Genomic DNA, 20062 nt, shown 5'->3' on the forward strand with positions numbered 1-20062 from the left:
GATAGAATATTTACCAAGTCTAATAATTTATAAAACAACAAATCGTAGCTAAACTACCAAGAAGGTTTGTGGTAAAATGGTAGTACTACTTCATTCTTAATCAAAGGTCTCAGGTTCGAGTTTCCCTCGATATAAAATCGTCTTTCTTAAGAAGCGTATTATCTTCAATGTGAGACTTTCCGACACAAATTCATATTCAGTTAGACTTTAATATAATTATCAGACATCGAATGAAAAATCATAGCTAAACTAACATCATATCAATATCTCTCCTTAACATTTCCCGTGAAAAAAGGCAGGGTGGAGGGGAAGTCAAGTGCCCAAGAGAAAATATGTCATAATTGGAATTTAAAAAAGAGCAAACATAGAAAATAAAAAAAATGGAAATTCATCTATAATTTAATTATTCTATAGGACTAGCTAGGATGACTTTTTGGCATACGTTACATACTGACTTTTTATATCAAATCAATTAATTTAATTTTTTAATATTATATTAAAAATGAAAGTGGTATACACGAGAAATTACTTAAATGGTGTAAATACCCTTCATTTTTAGCTTTAAAGTTATTAATTCAAATCATCAAGAAATTAAAAAAAAAAGTGAATGCTTTACTTAATCATTTCGAGTGCGAGTAAATAACTTTGAAATTTTTCATTAAGGGTGAAGTCAATCTTCATCATAAAGAATTCAATAATTTTAACTCAATAATTTAAATTAATTTAAAATACGTAAACTAAAAATTCTGACTCCAAGCTTTTTTAACCTTTGCTTTTTCCCAAAAGGGTCCACACTATTCTCTTCTAACTCTTTAAATACCCCTAACTTTGAGAACTCTCATTTCTATATCATTCTTCTTAAATTCCTAAAATCCTCCACAATCTTTAACCTCTCAATTTAATCCTCTAAAAAATCAAGTTGAGATTAAAATTCACACAAAAATAAATAAATAATGGTATGTTTCTATTTCTTTCTCTTTTTTTCTCCTCTTTATTTTTAATTTTTCTTTCATATTTTCATAAATAAACTCTGTTTCGTATATCAGGAAACAGAGAGCCAAAGTCAATTAAACACTTGGCATGGTTATGTTGATTGGAAAAATAGGCCTGCAATTACTAACAAGCATGGTGGCTTACTTGCTGCCTCCTTTGTCTTAGGTAAAATATAAAATACATTAAAATCTTCGATTTTTTTTGACATAACTGGTAAAGTTGTTGTTATATGATCAAGATAGAATCAATCTGTTGCAGAAATGCAGAATAAGACTGTCTACAATAGATCCTTGTGGTCTGACTTTTTTCTGGACCTTGTATATAGCAGAAACTCGGTGCATCGAACTGTCTTTTTATCTTGCATGTGAAATTTTAGAGAATTTGATTATTATTATTTTTTTGAAAAATGACAGTTGTGGAGGTGTTGGAGAATTTGGCATATTTGGCAAATGCAAGCAATTTGGTGTTGTATATGTCTGAGTACATGCATTTTTCACCATCAAAATCAGCAAATTCTGTGACTAATTTTATGGGCACAGCATTTTTATTGGCACTTCTTGGTGGATTCTTATCTGATGCCTTTTGCACTACTTATTACATCTATCTCATCAGTGCACTCATTGAATTTCTGGTATGTTTTATTTCGCTCGATGTTCGATATTAGTATTGGATTAGATTACTTGCGCCTTACGTTGGAGGGTTAAAACTCTCTCTAATAAAGTTGACTTGATATTTAGAGCCTGAATTCGATATCTTTGATTAAAAATAAAAAAAATACTTATCACTCCATCACGATCCTAATTAATTCTATGTCCCACCCCTAGGTATTGGAAAATTTGCTTTTAATAAGGTCATTTTATAAGTACATTTTAATAATGATCATGATCATTAATTCATAACATGTAAAATGGTACTTCTCCCGAGAATGTTATATTTTTTATAATTAAATATAATTAATTTATCTATATTGAGATAATTTTTCTAATTTGGTCAGAATGATATTTTATCTATGTTATTTTATCTTTTTAAATATTTTTACCCTTTTAACTTTAATACCTTTTAACTAAAAAATGAAAAAAAGATCAGTTTATTTTAAAATAAAAAAAATATTATAGTTTTTTTTAATTTTCTGGCCAAATTCTGATCAAATTTTCTGGCCATTTAGCACTTTCCTATTTTATTTTTATTTTCAATAAAATAATTTATAATTAACTGAAGAGCAGGCACGTGGATTTTAATTGGGTGAGACATAAAATGAGCAGAAATTAAGGCAAATGTAGCCAATATTGAATGAAACAAACTTGGGAAATGTGATCAAATACAGGCAGTAACATCGCCATATTTTTATGCACCTTTTTTTTAAAAATAAAATAAAATAATTATAATTTTAGAATCTTTACCTTTTCTTTTATTAAATAAGTTTATTGTTTATTTTTTCTTATGGAGTGTTTTCAAAATATAATATAGCGTAGTACTTTGACAAACAAAAGGGAGAAAAAAAAAGTCAAATATATTATGTTTGTTTACTATTTTATTCTTGTTAATTCATAATTCTACGTTTCATATTTCTTCTTTTTAAGACTTTGATTATACTCTATAGTCACATTGTTTGATTGGTAGAAAACATGAAATGCGATAGTCTTCAATTAATTAAAAATTAAATATACTTAATATATAATAACGATAACATACGCAGTATAATGCATGCATAACAATCACCAACAATTAGTTGAAACTAAATGAATGAGATTTCTTTATTTTTAATTAGAAATCTTGAGTTCAGATTTTAAAAATAAGAAATTTTTTAACGAGTCATGTACTTTGCTTTCTATTGAGCTTTATGATTGTGAGTTCAGATTAATCAGGACACTAAACATTGTTTGAAAACAAAAAATGATTATGTCCTAGTCATCACTCATTATATACTTTAGTTTTATTTATTTTTAGGGAAAGACATCCTAAAGATAGTAATGATAAATTAGTGTTAAAATTGCAACAATTGGCCATGCAACTTGCTTGCAAAGTGATGCAAGTTGACAATTACTATGACAAAAGACACTTGGGAATTGGTTGCTTTTCTTCTTTTTATCTTCTCTTGTCTCCTTCTTTTCTCCTCCACCTCTAGTGCCATAGCTATATATAGTTCAGGATGGCCACTCGGACATCCTTTGTAAAAAAATTATACTATATATATATAATTTTGTACGAAGTATATGGATCAAAAAAATTATTTTCATACATATATATTAAATCTTGAATATTCTTAACGAAATTTTTGGTTTCACCACTACTAGAGTCCCCCCACCCACGCAACCCCACATAGTCCCATCCATCAAACGTGTTAACGAAGAAAATATGGGAAATTAATATTAACCCCATAATGAACCTTTTTTCTTGGTCATTTTTATTCTTTCAAATTCCAAAAGAAATCCCATGAACCATGACTTTGAAAAGAGACCACTTTGATATGATTCGATTTGTTTTTCTATTTTTTTATAAAAAAATAAATTTAATTTTTGGCATCATGGAAAACTAAAGTTTATAGGATGAAAAAGATCTTTGTCGAATTAGAATCGATTTTTAGATATTACAATTTTATTTTTTTCTAGTGGAAGATCATATTAAGAATCTAACCTTCCCCACATATATTATTCATGCAACGTATCTAGTTTTGAGTTTGCATTTTCTAGGGTCCCATTACATACATAACTTTTTTTTTTCATTTTTGGATTTCAACTACTTTTTTTCCCGCACTTTACGTTTGTCACTATGTAACATATGGTGACAATAGACTAAGAAATGTATTGCCCCTAGGTTTTTAAATTGGCCTATTGGGAAAATAGTGATGTCTGATGTGTATGTCATGAGTTTGAATCTGATTGTATAATAGTCTTCTATTTTAAATGGAGATATAGTGAAACAAACTTATTTTCATCGAGTTTCAAACCACATGAACTGGCTTTGAGAATTTCTTGATTATGAAATTATAGACTAGAAAAAATATTAGATAGTATTTGAGGATTCAACATTGTTAAAATTAGAAGTAGTTTTTAACATTATTTTTCTTATTGAACTTTTAAAGCGATGCTTATTTTGGAGCAATTTATTTTTATAAAGTAGACTCTTATTTTAGGACGGAAAGAGAACGAGTAAATTTTTGTGGAGAGGTTATGTGAAGTTGCGAGCGCTTGGGATAAGGATTGGAAATCCAAATTTTTGAATTAAATGAGGGGGGTAATTAGCAAAAAGACAAAAAAACTATAAATACAAACATCTATAAAAAAAAATTGTTGGAAAAGAAATGTAACAATATTGTTTGTTGCATTCAAGTTGTTATTTCATATTAAGGCAAATACAACTTGATATCTCACATATTACCCTACATATGACTATATATCCTTTTTTTTTAATCAACAAATGGCAAATTCAATCAAAGGGGTTCAATTGAATCTCATTTGCGAAAAAATTCCTTGAATGCATGTTGCAATTCTTACTTCCGCAATTGTCTTTTAAAGTAAATAATAATAATGTTCAAATTATCTTGTATGTATTTTAATTATTTCATCTGATACTTGTTATTTTCCCGTCTTCAAGGGATACATCATACATACTTCATACTCTTCCTTTTTGTTTTTGTTTGTTATGTCGTGTGACTTTTGGTTTGATTTGATTTGGTCTTGTTTTTGTTAACCTATTGCATCACCTTTGATGTAAATATATTATATAGTGGTAGGACCAATGCAAGTTTTGGATCGACTCTTTCCTTTTTGGTGTCAATATTTGTTAACTCTATGACATGGATTGCAAGTACAACAAATATTCAACTAGTACTACAATTCTTTTTAAAAAAATTTGACTAGTACTACAAAATCAGAAGTGTAGTAAAGTTTTTTTCTTTTAACACCAAAGTCTGTTTTTTTTAAAAAAAAAAAAAAAACAGAAAATTTACTAAAAATAAAATATAGTAGTAGTTTGTTTAATATATAAGTTTTGATTTTTATTAAAATAGACAATTTTATCTAGAAATCATGAACAACCAAACGAGGTATTAAAAAGGTCATATACTAAAACAACATAATCAGTAAAATCTCATAAAGTAGGGTTTAGGGAGGATAAAATATACGCAGACTTTACTTTTATCTGGTAGAAAGTGTTTCCGATAGAACTTAGCGCATGAAAAAATAAAGAAGAAGAAAAGCAAAAGAAGGTCCAAAGCAGTATAGGAAAAAGTAATAACAAAAATGAAGATTTCAAGAAAAAATATTACTGTATAGACAACCTGATAAATTATTTTAAACTGAATAAATGATAGTCGAAGTATAATATTACAATATAGACAACCTCATAAATCATTGTAAATCGAATATACGATAATCGAAGTATATAAAAAGAAACATAGATAGTACTGACTAATAAAACAGCTAAAAGGGTCATATTTTTAATCTTCTCTCTGGAGCATGGAAGCCATGTTTTTTAATTATTATTTTTTTATCTATGTAGGTCATGTATGACTTTATTTTAAGAATTTTGAAATGTCTTCAGTCTTTATTACTTAGAAGTTTACAACTCACAAACATATCACTTTGCAAATTTTAAATTAGAAAATTTGCATACATGGTATGTAAAGTAACATATGGCAATAGGGTTTTGCTTTTTTATGGTTTGCTTGATGGGAATATTAACCATAAGTGGTGATAAAAAATAAATTAACTTTTAGGAGGCCTATGTAACAGGTGTGTGGTTTTTAGTAATGTCAATTTTATATTCATCTTGCAAAAGGGCAAATGACACTATTAAACTAAACTTATTAATGCTTTGATTATACACCTATCAAAAGTAAAAATGTGCATAGAATAGTTTAGATTTTGTTTTTTAATGGCCCAAACTATAAGGGGCCACCCAACCTAGGGGGTGGGGTGGGTGGGTTTTCCATCTGACGTCAGATGTTTCATATTGGATTCCGACTAAAATTAGATCCGCACAAAAAAATCTAATATATGGGGGTAAAGGCGACTTCTAACAACGGCAACTTTGTATTCAATAGGTCTTGAACTCGAAAATTTGATTAAGAATGAATATTTCATATCATGTGAACATATTTTTATCATCAATTTTAATTTTAATTTTGTTACTTTTTATATATCTTAATTTGGAATGTCAAAAAGTGGACTCAAAAGGAGGAGAGTGTCTCTTTATTCCTGTGACAGCTAGAGAAAGTTTTCCATGACTTTTTTTATGTGTGAACTGTTATCTAAATTAGTCTCATAGGTGGAGGGAGGATTTGAAGCTTATAGGTTCGGGAGTAAAGTTATTAGGTTCAAAATTAATAATTTGTACATGTTTAGCAATTTTTTAATATAGATACAGGGTTTGAATCAAAACTATTGAGTTCGGTTGAACTCATAACCGAAGCGCTAGCTCTGCCCCTGATTAATTCTACTTAGGTCTTAGCATTAACAACATTTGAGGTAACAAATAGAAGGTACCTACACTCGAGGCAGAGTTAGTGAGCCGTGTAATAGCCGATCATTTAGGGACACTTGAGTCCCGACAACGTCTTGATCCCCAAACAATTTTGGGTTAATTCCACCTTCGTACTACCTAAAAATGAGATTCTTGTTTAATCCGAGTTTTGCTTCAAACAAAACGTATATGCATAATTCATGCTGCAATTTGCAGGGGCTAGTGGTGCTCACCATACAGGCTCGTTCGGGGTCGTTGAAGCCACCAACGTGCGACCTTCAAGCTGCTCCGAACGTGCCTTGTGAACAAGTTCATGGTGCACAAGCTGCAATGTTGTTCATAGGGCTTTACCTTGTGGCATTGGGTGTAGGAGGTATAAAGGGATCACTCCCTCCCCACGGCGCTGAACAGTTTGATGAAACAACACCACAAGGAAGAAAACAAAGATCAACTTTCTTCAATTACTTTGTGTTCTGCCTCTCCTTTGGAGCTCTCATTGCTGTCACATTTGTGGTTTGGGTTGAAGACAATAAGGGTTGGCAATGGGGATTCGGAATATCAACGTTTGCTATATTTTTATCGATCCCAATCTTCCTTGCTGGTTCGTCGTTCTATAGGAACAAGATACCTTGTGGAAGCCCTTTAACAACAATCAGCAAGGTATAGATTTTCATAGTATACTCACTTTAAAACATGTTGCTCGAACTCTTCAAAATTACTGCTTGTGTGTAGGATTCTCCAATAGTTCATTTTTGGAGGATTGACAACATTCCTGGAGAGTCCAAGTAACATAGCTTTAAAATGTACTTCACAACTGTGATTTTAGTTATATCTTTTCAAAACGACTAATATAATGATTTTTTTCGTAGGTTCTCATTGCTGCCTTGGTAAATTCGGGTGTATCAAGAAACTCAACTAGTGCTATAGTAAGTATGACTTCAAGCCCTTCTCCTCCAATTCCAACGGGCAAGGAAGGTGGCGAAGATTCAAACAGAAAAGGCGTTGGATCAATTCACACTCCATCGACAAGTCTTAGCTTTCTTAATCGAGCTGTTTCAGATACACCAGCTTGTAGTGCATTAGAATGCTCAGTGCAACAAGTGGAAGAAGTTAAGATTGTGATGAAAATCCTCCCGATTTTCGCTTGCACCATCATGCTCAACTGTTGCTTGGCTCAACTCTCAACATTCTCTGTCCAGCAAGCAGCCTCTATGAACACAAAGGTTGGTTCTTTAAAAGTCCCACCGGCTTCACTCCCTGTTTTCCCTGTAGTATTCATCATGATCTTAGCACCAGTTTACGATCACTTCATCATCCCATTTGCTCGTAGAGTAACCAAAACAGAAATGGGGATCTCACACCTCCAACGTATTGGTATCGGTTTGTTCCTTTCCATTGTGGCAATGGCAATTGCAGCTCTTGTTGAAATCAAACGCAAAGGAGTAGTTACTGAGTCAGGACTCATTGACTCTGCTAAACCATTGCCTATAACATTCTTTTGGATCGCGTTTCAGTACTTGTTTCTCGGGTCAGCTGATCTTTTCGTTCTAGCAGGGCTACTAGAATTCTGTTTCTCAGAAGCACCAGTGAGTATGAGATCATTGGCAACATCTCTGTCGTGGGCTTCTTTAGCTATCGGATACTACCTCAGCTCAGTGATAGTGTCTATTGTCAATCGTGTAACAGGCATTTCAACGAACAAGCCATGGCTCGCGGGTAGTAACTTGAATCACTACCATTTAGAGAGGTTCTACTGGCTAATGTGCATACTCAGTGCATTAAACTTTATGCACTACTTATTCTGGGCTAAAAAATACAAGTATACATCAGTCAAATCTAGCAAGTAAACATTGCAAATTCAAAAAAACATGTCAATATAGTTGTGCAAGTTCATGTTGAAGAACTTGTGGAGTGTTGAAACAGAGGAGGATATGCATAGAGGGAAGAAAACATCACATTCAAGAACGTCTCGCGACTTATCGACCCTTGTGTGACTCAGAGCAGGAATTCTAACAAAGGAATTCGAAAAAAATGCAAGAATGTCACACTTATGATTGAACCAGCGATGTTAAGCAATTTTATTGAGCCATCCTTTGTCGCTATACTTATGTAAAGAGTGTATATATAATATATGACAAATTTTGTTTTACTCTATTTATACGGTATAATTTTTTGCATCGAACCAGAAGATGTTGATCTTGCATACGTCTAGTGACTCACTTTCCACTCATTGCAACCCTATAAATGAGTGGGTGTATAACGTTGTACAACGATACCAATAAGAGTTCAAAATTCTCCTCAGTAATTTATCAATTGCGTATGTAACAGCTTCAACGTGCAAATAATGATCACTATGATGCATACATAACGACTTCAACGTGCAAGTAATTTCATACCGTATACATTAAATCTTGAACATTTTTAATAAAATTTCTAATTTCGCCATAGGAGGAAAGTGCAAATTTTGAAGGATAAGTATAAGAGAACAAAAAATGCTGCCTGTACAAATTCCGACATTATTCCAACATTACCCTACGAATAATCTTTTATTGTACACAAAATTCTTCATTTTTTAATTCTACGTTTGGTGGAAAAAGATTTTTTATAATTATTTTGAATAATCTTTTTTAGTGTTACTTTTACTAAATCCTTTCTCTTTTATTTTTCCTTTTTCACTTTCCACTTGGTACTTGCTCTAAGTTTAGACAACAAAGTTTTTTTTCTTTCTTATTTTTCAGCCACAAAATTGAAGAATAATTCTATTGATTCTCTTTCAAAAATATTGTGCATCATCACCCTTTTTAAATCTCAACATTCATATTCTACATGTATTCTCACTACTAAAAATATTAGGTTTTTGCCAGCGAATCGCTGATAATTTTTTGTTATACAATACAATTTTCCTACTCATTTTCCATCAACCCAGCTTATTGTAAAAATGCATGGTTGAAAATACATTCTCAGTGAAAAAGTGAAAAACTTCCTAATTTTTTCATATGAAAACGTAATTTTTTTTTCTCACCGATTTAATCAAAATATCTATGAGAATAGCCACTGAACATTTTAATAGTGTCTATTGACTTTTTTTTGGTGTATATCCAAAAAAAAATTGTATGTTTCCTTTTTGTCAAACGTACATGTCTTCATGAAAACCTCATCCTTGGAAGAATATATGTTTTTATCCCATGAAGACAATGTTATTATTATTATTATTTTGACTTTTGAAAGAAGAAATGTTTTTTAAAAAAGACATGATTTGATTCGAGACTTCAATTTGTTAGAAAAATTATGTTCAATGTTTGTATAGATGTAGCATCAAAATATTGGAATTTGAACTTGCTTGAGGATGACTACTTTGAGAATCTTATGTCTATCAAAATATCTATTATTCTTCTCCACATAATGTGGCAAAGACATCAAACAATAGCCAGAATTTTGGCCACCAAAATATATTAACCAAAGAATCCTTAAAGTTAGCCGCACCTATACAAGGTAGGATGTATACCATACGTATACCATGTAGCTATCTTAAGCGAAGGGTGGTTTGGTACATAAGTTAAATTTCATTATTAAGATTGTATATTTAATTTTGCATATGTTTAATAATATAAAATTATATAAATCTCATAGTGTTATTGTCACGACTCAGACCGTTGTGATTGGCACCCACGCTAACCATCCGGTGGGAGAACCATTACTACAACCCAACTAAGCAATTAACAGAAAACTAAGCATTTAAAAATACGGAAGCAGGTTTAAATGACTAAAAGAAATCACGGAGTTCCCATAAACTCAGAAGGTCTAACAAAATAACTAACGTGGAAATTCAACCCCTAGAACTGAAAGTCATTGTACCAAAACTCTATTTAACCAACAAGTCTAAGGAAAGGGGGTGCAACCCCGAAAGCTAAACATAACAACCTAAACAAATAGTCTGAGTCTGAAAAGAGTGGACTAAACAAAGAAGGATTCATGGCTGTAAGAATTGGCTCACCCTTGAATGCGATCGCGATCAATAGTCTCCTAACTGAGGTCTGTTATTAGCTGTCTGAAGAGGCCTTGTACTCAACAAAGAAAGAGCAAGTGCAATATCAGTACACAACCACATTGTACTGGTAGGATCATGCGGCTACTCCATAAGCATAATATATACAAGCAATTACAACACAGTAAACACACATATACGGAATATATAGTTCAATTATCATTCTAGAAACAACATACAATTTTCCAATATCAGTGACAACAGATAACATGAACATAATAATCACAAGTGGTCCTCTCATGAAACCCACACCCAAACTGTTAGTGTGTCGGAACGTGACACCCGATCCAATATGCATGTGTCGAAACGTGACACCCAATCCAATATGTATGTATCAGAACATGACACCCGATCCAATACGTATGTGCCGGAACGTGACACCCAATCCAATATGTATATGTCGAAACGTGACACCTGATCCAATATGTGCGTCGGAACGTGACACCCGATCCAGTCAACACAACCACAATCACAATCACACCCATAATTGTAACACCCCGCTACTAGAAAGACTTGGAATTAGAAAGAAACCATTTTTGGAAATAATCAAATTTGGAAAGCTTGACAAAGTTAAGTATGAGTTTTGGACCAACTTAAAACGACCATAACTCCTAGCTCATAATGAGTTAGAAAGCATAAAACTCATCACTAATTCGTAATGATGCAAGTAAAAAAAAATTAAATGTACCCAAAAAAGTAAGCAAGCCAAACTAAAGAAATTTTCCAATTTGATATTATTCTTTTTTGGGTTATACTTCCCATTAGAAAACCAAATGATTCTTTCAACAAATCAATTTCTTTTTTCTTCTAGGGAAACAAATCTTTTAGTGGCAGCCTTTGAATTGACAAGAATCGTATCTAATAACTTCACTAAACTTAGTTATGTTTGGTCATAAATTTTCAAATATTTTTTATTTGAATAAAGACCGTTGTGAAGTTTAATAAATTAAAGTCTTAAGTGTGTTTGGTCATAATTTTTCAATATATATTTCACTTTTTTTTCCAAGAAAAAAAAAGATGAAACAAATTTAGCAAGATAAATATGATGTAACTTTATACAAATCAATCAATAAGTCGAATACAACTTATTTTTTTAAAAAATATTTTCCTTCTTACTTAACAAACAATTAATAAAGGGTGCTATGCAAGTCAATATATACTCAATAGTGATGTGATTTCTTGATGGACCACAATCGAGGTATAGTACTATATGGTTAATTTTAAGCTTGATAAAAAATCGATACATTCTTTACTTTAACAATATAATATCTAACTCTTAATGTCTCAGTTTATTCTAATCTTACTATTCTATTAGTGAAAGTCATGAATGTAAAAAAATATTATACCTAACATGCTAGGAAACTAAACTATTAATGAGGGTTGGCACATAAGCTAAACCTATATTAGTCTTGTTAATTAAATGTGTTAATTGGGAGTGCAATTCTACAACAGTAAAAATGAATAATAATAAACAATTGTTCATTTTAATATTTTCAGTTTTTATAAATCGAGATTGTAGAAAGAAAATGTCAAGATTCTAGTCTAAACATGTTAGTCTTATTAATTTAATTTAAGGGAAAAAGGTTTGAAATATATCTAAATTTTGATCGATATTGTTGTAACAATCCCAAACTTTGGGCATGACATATTACCCCTGCACTAATTAATATTGTATTTTAAAAATATATAGGTGTCCACGTGGACATCATAAATATTGCATCATTATAAATAGTGAAGGGGTAATATAGTCCTACCTAGAGTTTGAGATTGTTACCGCAATTTCGATCAAAGTTCAGATATATTTCAGATCTTTTTTCAGAATAAAGTTTTGTCTGAACAAAAAAAACAAATAATTTCTCATTTTAATATTTTCAATTTGTAAATGTCAAAATTGTAGAAAGAAAGTCTATTAAACACGCAAATAAAATTAACCTTTAGTGAGAGTTTGACGTATTAATTTAAATCCATTGATTATGTTAGTTTAATAGTTGGGAGTTGAGAATAGTGTTTTTTACTGGACAAAAAATTAATGTGTCTTGAGAAGAAACAAAATAATATGTTTATTAGGAAAAAAATATTTTTGACCCAAAGTAATATTTTTGGATCAATATATTAATAATAAGAATATTTTTTAATCAAACTTTTAACTAAGGATATAAACTTATAAAATACTTATGGAAGAGTCTTTTATGTTTGACAAGATGCTTATTTGGTCTAACAAAAACACAAAAATCAAAATTATTGAATTTTGAACATCTTTTCCTTATCTATTTTACATCTCCTTTCATTTACTTATATTAATTAAAAAAAATCCTCTTTTAGAATTATATTATTTTATTTAAATGCTCTTTTATCTTCCTCCTTTTATAGAAATAAAATTATTTGTAAGCAACCAAAATCCTAGATAACATCATATGAGTTTTGACTAACATTTTAAGATGTATTTTTTCATAATATTAATATATAAAAAAAAGTTATAATATTTTATGTATAATTTTTTAATATCTAAAGTTTTATTTTAAAATATCAAATTAATATTAACTTTAAAAATTAGTCAAAAATTCTAGAAAAAACGTAACATGACAACTAAACCAAATCCTAGATAACATCATTATCCATCTTTTCTCCTTTTCATTCCCCCTTTAAAAAAAAGGGGGACTCTAGTGCCTAACTATGTCATAATAATTATATTACAAAATACAAAATACAAAAAGAAAAATATTTAAATTCTCTCTATTTGCTTTAATTGCAAAGTCTTATTTATATCTTCCTCTCTTCTCACCTTCTCTAAACTCTTATAAAATCACTATTATTTCTTCATCTTGGATCTCCACAACGCTTTCTTTCAACTTAACTAATGGTGGGTTAAAACAAAAAAAAATCTCTTTTTTCTTCTTATTTTTTATTTTGCTTACTTAACAAATTCTTATTTTTTGGCTTGTGTTGTAGGAAATAGATAATCAAAGCAATTGGGATAGCTATGTTGATTGGAAAAATAGACCAGCCATCAACAATCGTCATGGTGGCTTGGTTGCTGCCTCCTTTGTGTTAGGTAAATAAATAAATTACTAGCACCATTCTTGAAAAAAAAAAAGATGAACGATCGGTAAAGTTGTTGTCATGTGACCAGAAAGTCACAGATTTCGAGATGTGCAAATAGTTTCTTGTAGAAATGCAGGATAAGACTGTTGTACAGTAGATTCCACATAACATGAGCTTAGTTCATTAGGCACAAGGTCACGAATTTCGAGTTGTGTAAACAATCTCTTGCAGAAATGCAAAGTAAGGCTGTTGTACAATAAATTCATGTGGTCTGACACAATAGGAGCTTAGTGCATTGGATTGCGTTTTTTATTCTTAGTCATATCTTTGTCAAGATTAGTTTTTCCAAATTTTGGAGTAATTGATTTTATTTTATTTTATTGATGAAATTTTTTATCATTAGGTGTTGAGGTGTTGGAGAATTTGGCATTTTTGGCAAATGCAAGCAATTTGGTGTTGTATATGTCTGAGTACATGCATTTCTCACCATCAACATCAGCAAATTCTGTGACTAATTTTATGGGCACAGCATTTTTATTGGCACTTCTTGGTGGATTCTTATCTGATGCCTTCTTCACAACTTATTACATTTATCTCATCAGTGCACTCATTGAATTTCTGGTAAATTTTCCATTTCAATTTCTCAATTTTGATTTCTTATAGGTTTTGTTTTTGCTAGACGAAGTCAGGATTTTAATTTTATCAGTTCTGAATCTTTCACATAGATTACTTTAAATGATAATAACTACTTTGTATATAAAATTATTAACATAAATACACTGTTTGAGCAAAATTTACTGAATTCAACCAACATGTGAAAAAAGAGACCACTTGTTTTTTGTGAGGTTTGTTTTGTTTTGTGTCCAATGATTTTTGAACCCACTAACTAAAATTTGATATGATTCGATTTGGTGAAAAAAAAAAGGTTTGTGGCATCGTGGAAAACATTGTCGTAGGATGAAAAGCAATGGTTATAAATAGGTGGCCAATTATCAAGTTAGAATCAGATTTTAGACACATTTTTAGTGGAAGGTTCACACCAATCCAACCTCGACTACATCATTGGTGCACCTAACTAGTTAGGGATATTTTGGTCTTTAAATAGTTTGTGGAAATTATAATACGGAGATTAAATAATATAATAAGTTTTTTTGTAAAAATATAATATAATTAGGTAGATCGATGTTTGGTTTTTTGGATTAACAATGAGATATGTAAGATATATATAACGGTCCAATCCACTAGTGATATTGTCTGTTTTGGATCTAGGTCTTCACGACTTTTAAAATGTGTCACTTGAGTCTAAGACTTGTTTCCTTATGTACTTAGCATCTCTCCTGTGTTTTATCAATGTAGAATTCGCCTAGTGTGTTACATCACCCCCACCCCCCACCCCTACCCCACACATACGAGGGGTTGAGCACGCTCATGGAAGTTTGTGACACCATTTTTCAAGGTTGCACGAAGAGTGGTTGTGTAACAGCTTAGTCCACTAGTGATATTATCTGCTTTGAGTATTGGTTCACACGATTTTACAATGTGTCATATAGAATCTAAGACTTGCTTCCTTATATACTCCGTATCTAAAATTTTACATGTTAGGAGTTGCAACTCCCATTTTAGATTTGGGTTCAATCTTAATCAAGGATGTTAGATTCAATGAATCCAATTGTATGAGCTAAGACTAGGAATCAATCTTAATCAAGATGAGGAGGCAATTAGCAACAAGTTAAACAAATTCAACATATAAAATTTCTGTTTGTTAGCATAATTAATGTTGTTTGACTCAAATTTCAACCACTTCATTTTCTCTTCTTACGTTATGCACACATTTCATGGTCTGTTTTTGTTTGACTTTTCTGTTTTTTTTTCTTGTTTGTTAACGCACGTTATGTGCGTTAGAGCTCGATTATTTCGAATTTTGTGTAGAGCTCTATTCGGAGGGAAGTGCTCCCTACCAATAATGTTTTCATACCCAAAGCTCAAACCTAAATACTAGTTAATGAAGGAGTAGTCTCATTCACTGCACCACATTCTTTGATGGTCCACACCTAACACCCAGTTTTGTTAACTATTAAGAATTAGCAATGAACAAATTCTACAATTAAACAACAAAACTTGTCGCAAATTCTATTTAATAGCAGATTAGCATAAAATCCTATTAGCTATAAGTAAATCAACGACTAAATTCGTTGCTAATTTCAATTATTCTTTTTTTTTTGTGTGTGTATCGTGGATAACAAGATTTTTTTTTTAAATCTTGGTTTTCCATTCGATATCCAATATCCATATTGGAATCTGACTAATTAAGATTAGCGCCATGTAGATTTCCATTCGTGGATAACGTTTCCTACCAAAAAAAATTTCATATCCAAGGCTTAAACTCGAGACCGCAGATTTAGGAAGGAGCAAGATTTAGGATATCAAATCTTTGACCTAGCAAATGATTCCAATGGAGAGGGAACAAACATTCTCACAACTCACAAGCAACATAACTTTTTGAGATATTAAAATAATAGATTTACACAAAATAGTATTTGTAGTGCCAAGGAGCTAAAGGGGTTTCTACTTTTTATGTGTAAGCCCAAGGGAATATTAACCAAAATAGTGATTATAAACTAAAAAATATATAATAATATATTTTACCAGGACCATGACACAGGTGTGTGGAGTTGGGAATGTGGTGGTAGATCTATGGATTTCTTTAAATAGCCACAAACTTTTCCATTAAGAAAGAATGTCCACAGGAAACATTCCATTTTTGTTTTTTTAAAATAGGGGCACATGTCACCAACATAGAATTAAGCACAAGTGACACAACATTATTATATATTTATACATTAATACATACACCTATCAAAAGTAGAAAATGTGCACTAGAATAGTTTATTTTGTTTGTATATATCACAAACTTATATGTTGGAATAATGTCCACTATAGATGGCCACTTATCCCTCCATCTTTGATTTTTCCAAATCCTAGTTTTGTCTTTGTTGCATGTCATGTAAAAATATGTGGCTTCAATTCTTATTACAATTTGGTAAATATAATAAAGTTTTTTCTTATTTTTAAACTTCATATATGATCAAACGATACTAAATTAGAACAGAGGAAATACAATTTTTGAGAATTTGATACGAAGAGCGCCAATAAAAAAATGATATCTAAGTTAGCTTGCGCACTTGACTAATTCCACAAGGTGCCTTGCTTGCTACCTCCCACCAACATAACTATCGAATAACTCTGTCCACAAAAGCTTGAACATATAAGGAAAATCCACCTAGTATTTTTGTCTCTACTAAAATTTAAACTTGAGATCTTATGATTCTCAACATATTACATTGACCACTAGGCACCACCGATGAGTGCGATGCAACAACTATTTTGTTGAGTCCGAACAATATATATAGATGTAAACATATCTCATGGTCATTCACAATTAATTTTGGTTAGGTAATTCTCTCTCTCTAGTAAAGAAGAGTTGTAATAGGTCACCAATCAACAACAACCACATATTCAGTATAGTTTCATAAGTAGAGTCTGGGAAAAGTGATAAGTACGCAAACCTTTCCCAGACTCTACTTATGGATAACAGAACATTCATCTACATTAGCATTCTTACATCAAATATATCATGGATATCATAACATACTTGTCCTACAACCATTCTATAGAACATGCCTTTAACTATCGTAGATTATTTACGATGAATTCTCACCATATGACGAAGTTGAGTGAATACAGGGACTTGTAATACTCACCATACAAGCTCGTTCGAGTTCATTGAAGCCACGAAAATGCGAACTAGGAGTGCCAAACATGCCGTGTGAACAAGTACATGGTGCACAAGCTGCAATGTTATTCATAGGACTCTACCTAGTGGCATTAGGTGTTGGAGGTATAAAGGGATCACTGCCACCCCACGGTGCTGAACAGTTCGATGAATCAACTCCGCGTGGAAGAAAACAGAGATCAACTTTCTTCAATTACTATGTGTTCTGTCTCTCCTTTGGAGCTCTCATTGCTGTCACATTTGTTGTTTGGATGGAAGACAATAAGGGATGGCAATGGGGATTTGGAATTGCAACTTTAGCTATATTTTTGTCAATCCCAATATTCCTTGCTGGTTCACCATTCTATCGTAACAAGATACCTCGTGGTAGCCCTCTTACAACGATCAATAAGGTATATATTTTTCAAATAACAACTTATTTATTTAACAAGCACGCGTTGAGCTTTATAAACTCAACAACTAACCTCATGGTATAATGTGTAGGTTATAATTGCAGCATTACTAAATTCTAGTGCTAGTTCATCGAAAAACTCAAGCACTGTCATTGCAACTATGACTTCAAGTCCTTCTCCTCCGATTCCAGCTAGTAAAGATGTAGAATCAATCGAGACAGCTTCATCAAGTAGTCTTAGCTTTCTTAATCGGGCTGTTTCAGACACACCAGCTTGTGGCGCGTTAAAATGCACAGTGCAACAAGTGGAAGAAGTTAAGATTGTGATGAAACTTCTCCCAATTTTCGCCTGCACCATCATGCTCAACTGTTGTCTAGCTCAACTAAATACATTCTCAGTCCATCAAGCAGCCTCTATGAACACAAAGGTTGGTTCTTTAAAAGTCCCACCGGCTTCACTCCCCGTTTTCCCTGTAGTATTCATCATGATCTTAGCACCAGTTTACGATCACTTCATCATCCCATTTGCTCGTAGAGTAACCAAAACAGAAATGGGGATCTCACACCTCCAACGTATTGGTATCGGTTTGTTCCTTTCCATCGTGGCAATGGCAATCGCAGCTCTTGTTGAAATCAAACGCAAAGGAGTAGTTACTGATTCAGGACTCATTGATTCTGCTAAACCATTGCCTATAACATTCTTTTGGATCGCGTTTCAGTACTTGTTTCTCGGGTCAGCTGATCTTTTCGTTCTAGCAGGGCTACTAGAATTCTGTTTCTCAGAAGCACCAGTGAGTATGAGATCATTGGCAACATCTCTGTCGTGGGCTTCTTTAGCTATCGGATACTACCTCAGCTCGGTGATAGTGTCTATTGTCAATCGTGTAACAGGCATTTCAACGAACAAGCCATGGCTCGCGGGTAGTAACTTGAATCACTACCATTTAGAGAGGTTCTACTGGCTAATGTGCATACTAAGTGCATTAAACTTTATGCACTACTTATTCTGGGCTACAAAATACAAGTATGCATCAGTCAAATTTAGCAAGTAGACGTTAGGCGTTGAGACGCATAGATAAAACTTTCGTAGTTTTAATATATGGTTTTTTCTAGACTTCAATGTAAATGTGTCTGATGAATTGCTGGATTGAGACCAGCAAAGAGGTCAAAATAGAACTAGCTGTTGATCAATTGCTCATATCTAAAAGCTATCAAAATGCTCTTCTTTGTCTGATGATCTGTATTCATAAGTATTTTAACTACAGACTTGTTCTGACTCTCCAAAAATGTTGATCGTCACTACTTTTGAAGGATTCTACACTCAATCATTGACATTTTTGAAGAGTCTGAACAACATAGACTAACGATATGGCTGAATTTGGAAGAGAATGTAAAGTTTATAGGTTTGTTTTTGGACCTATTTACTTAAATGCATTCATCAAACTGATGATTTTTTTTCTACAAACTCGGTAATGTGCTATTAAAAATATCAAAACATGTGATTTTTCCTAGAATATAGGCAATCAATCAATGTTTTTCAATATTTAGTTAAACATATGGATTTTGATTAGTTAATCATCACTTATACTTCCTCCATCCCAAAGGGTTACTTTTGTAAACAAATTGTGACCACCCAATCTACAGGGCGGTGCGGGCACCCACTCTAACACCTAAGTAGGAGAACCCTCATATTCCAATAGTCAAAACATGCAGAAAATTATTGACAATGGAGATAAACGAAAACATAACGTTTTTTTATAAATGAAAACCTTCTTAACAAATTCGGGTTAAGACTTGTAAAGTAATTAACACCCCGAGGATCTAGACTAAACAGGTACAAGAGCTACTAAGAGTAAAACATGACATAATAATGAAAAGACACAGCTCCCACCATGCATAAGGAAAAGTAGAAGTTGCTAGAGAATTCTTCGTCTTCATCTAATGAAACATCACCAATCTGCATCCAGATAATGCCAAAAAGGCATAGCAAGAGTAGTATCAGTACAAAACCACACGTACTGGTACGCATCATTGGTCAACCCGACGCCCACCACATAACATGAGAAAACAACTAGCAAGAATATGTTATTACCCACTCGCTTCTCCACATTTACCCCTCTGGAATACCTCAGAATTACACTAGCACCCTTAATACTAACCACCTTTTCAGTCAACTTACTTATTAGGTTCTTGATCTGAGTCTAACCATCCTAACGCATAGAAAAGTCCACGAATACACCTACAAGCATTTCGACTCGCCACCCACGACACACCCTTACCTTCTCATCTAGGTTACCCTGCCCTTGCCACCTCGCACATTGCATCAAGCTTTCTA

At 32.2% G+C, this 20062-nt stretch overlaps 2 protein-coding genes across 2 annotated transcripts; both read left to right on the forward strand.

Annotated features, from left to right (window-relative positions):
• Nucleotides 1–844: 844 nt before the first annotated feature.
• On the forward strand, nucleotides 845–8576 carry LOC125867694 (protein NRT1/ PTR FAMILY 4.6-like). Its single transcript, XM_049548259.1, has 5 exons — nucleotides 845–956; nucleotides 1047–1158; nucleotides 1407–1624; nucleotides 6673–7116; nucleotides 7326–8576. Exons 1-5 carry the CDS (start codon nucleotides 954–956, stop codon nucleotides 8301–8303), a joined length of 1755 nt encoding a protein of 584 aa, XP_049404216.1. The 5' UTR covers nucleotides 845–953; the 3' UTR covers nucleotides 8304–8576.
• Nucleotides 8577–13221: 4645 nt separating this feature from the next.
• LOC125867695 (protein NRT1/ PTR FAMILY 4.6-like) lies at nucleotides 13222–18933 on the forward strand. Its single transcript, XM_049548260.1, has 5 exons — nucleotides 13222–13361; nucleotides 13451–13553; nucleotides 13947–14164; nucleotides 17288–17728; nucleotides 17820–18933. Exons 1-5 carry the CDS (start codon nucleotides 13359–13361, stop codon nucleotides 18777–18779), a joined length of 1725 nt encoding a protein of 574 aa, XP_049404217.1. The 5' UTR covers nucleotides 13222–13358; the 3' UTR covers nucleotides 18780–18933.
• The last annotated feature ends 1129 nt before the right edge of the window (nucleotides 18934–20062 follow it).

Source organism: Solanum stenotomum, chromosome 6 (assembly GCF_019186545.1).
Source record: "Solanum stenotomum isolate F172 chromosome 6, ASM1918654v1, whole genome shotgun sequence".
NCBI classification, from domain to species: domain Eukaryota; kingdom Viridiplantae; phylum Streptophyta; class Magnoliopsida; order Solanales; family Solanaceae; genus Solanum; species Solanum stenotomum.

Excerpts from the sequence above, each read along its gene's own strand:
- LOC125867694 (XM_049548259.1), top strand. Across the intron at positions 1,159-1,406 it reads TGCTGCCTCCTTTGTCTTAG|TTGTGGAGGTGTTGGAGAAT; the intron begins GTAAAATATAAA and ends GAAAAATGACAG. Across the intron at positions 7,117-7,325 it reads CTTTAACAACAATCAGCAAG|GTTCTCATTGCTGCCTTGGT; the intron begins GTATAGATTTTC and ends TTTTTTTCGTAG.
- LOC125867695 (XM_049548260.1), top strand. Across the intron at positions 13,554-13,946 it reads TGCTGCCTCCTTTGTGTTAG|GTGTTGAGGTGTTGGAGAAT; the intron begins GTAAATAAATAA and ends TTTTATCATTAG. Across the intron at positions 17,729-17,819 it reads CTCTTACAACGATCAATAAG|GTTATAATTGCAGCATTACT; the intron begins GTATATATTTTT and ends TATAATGTGTAG.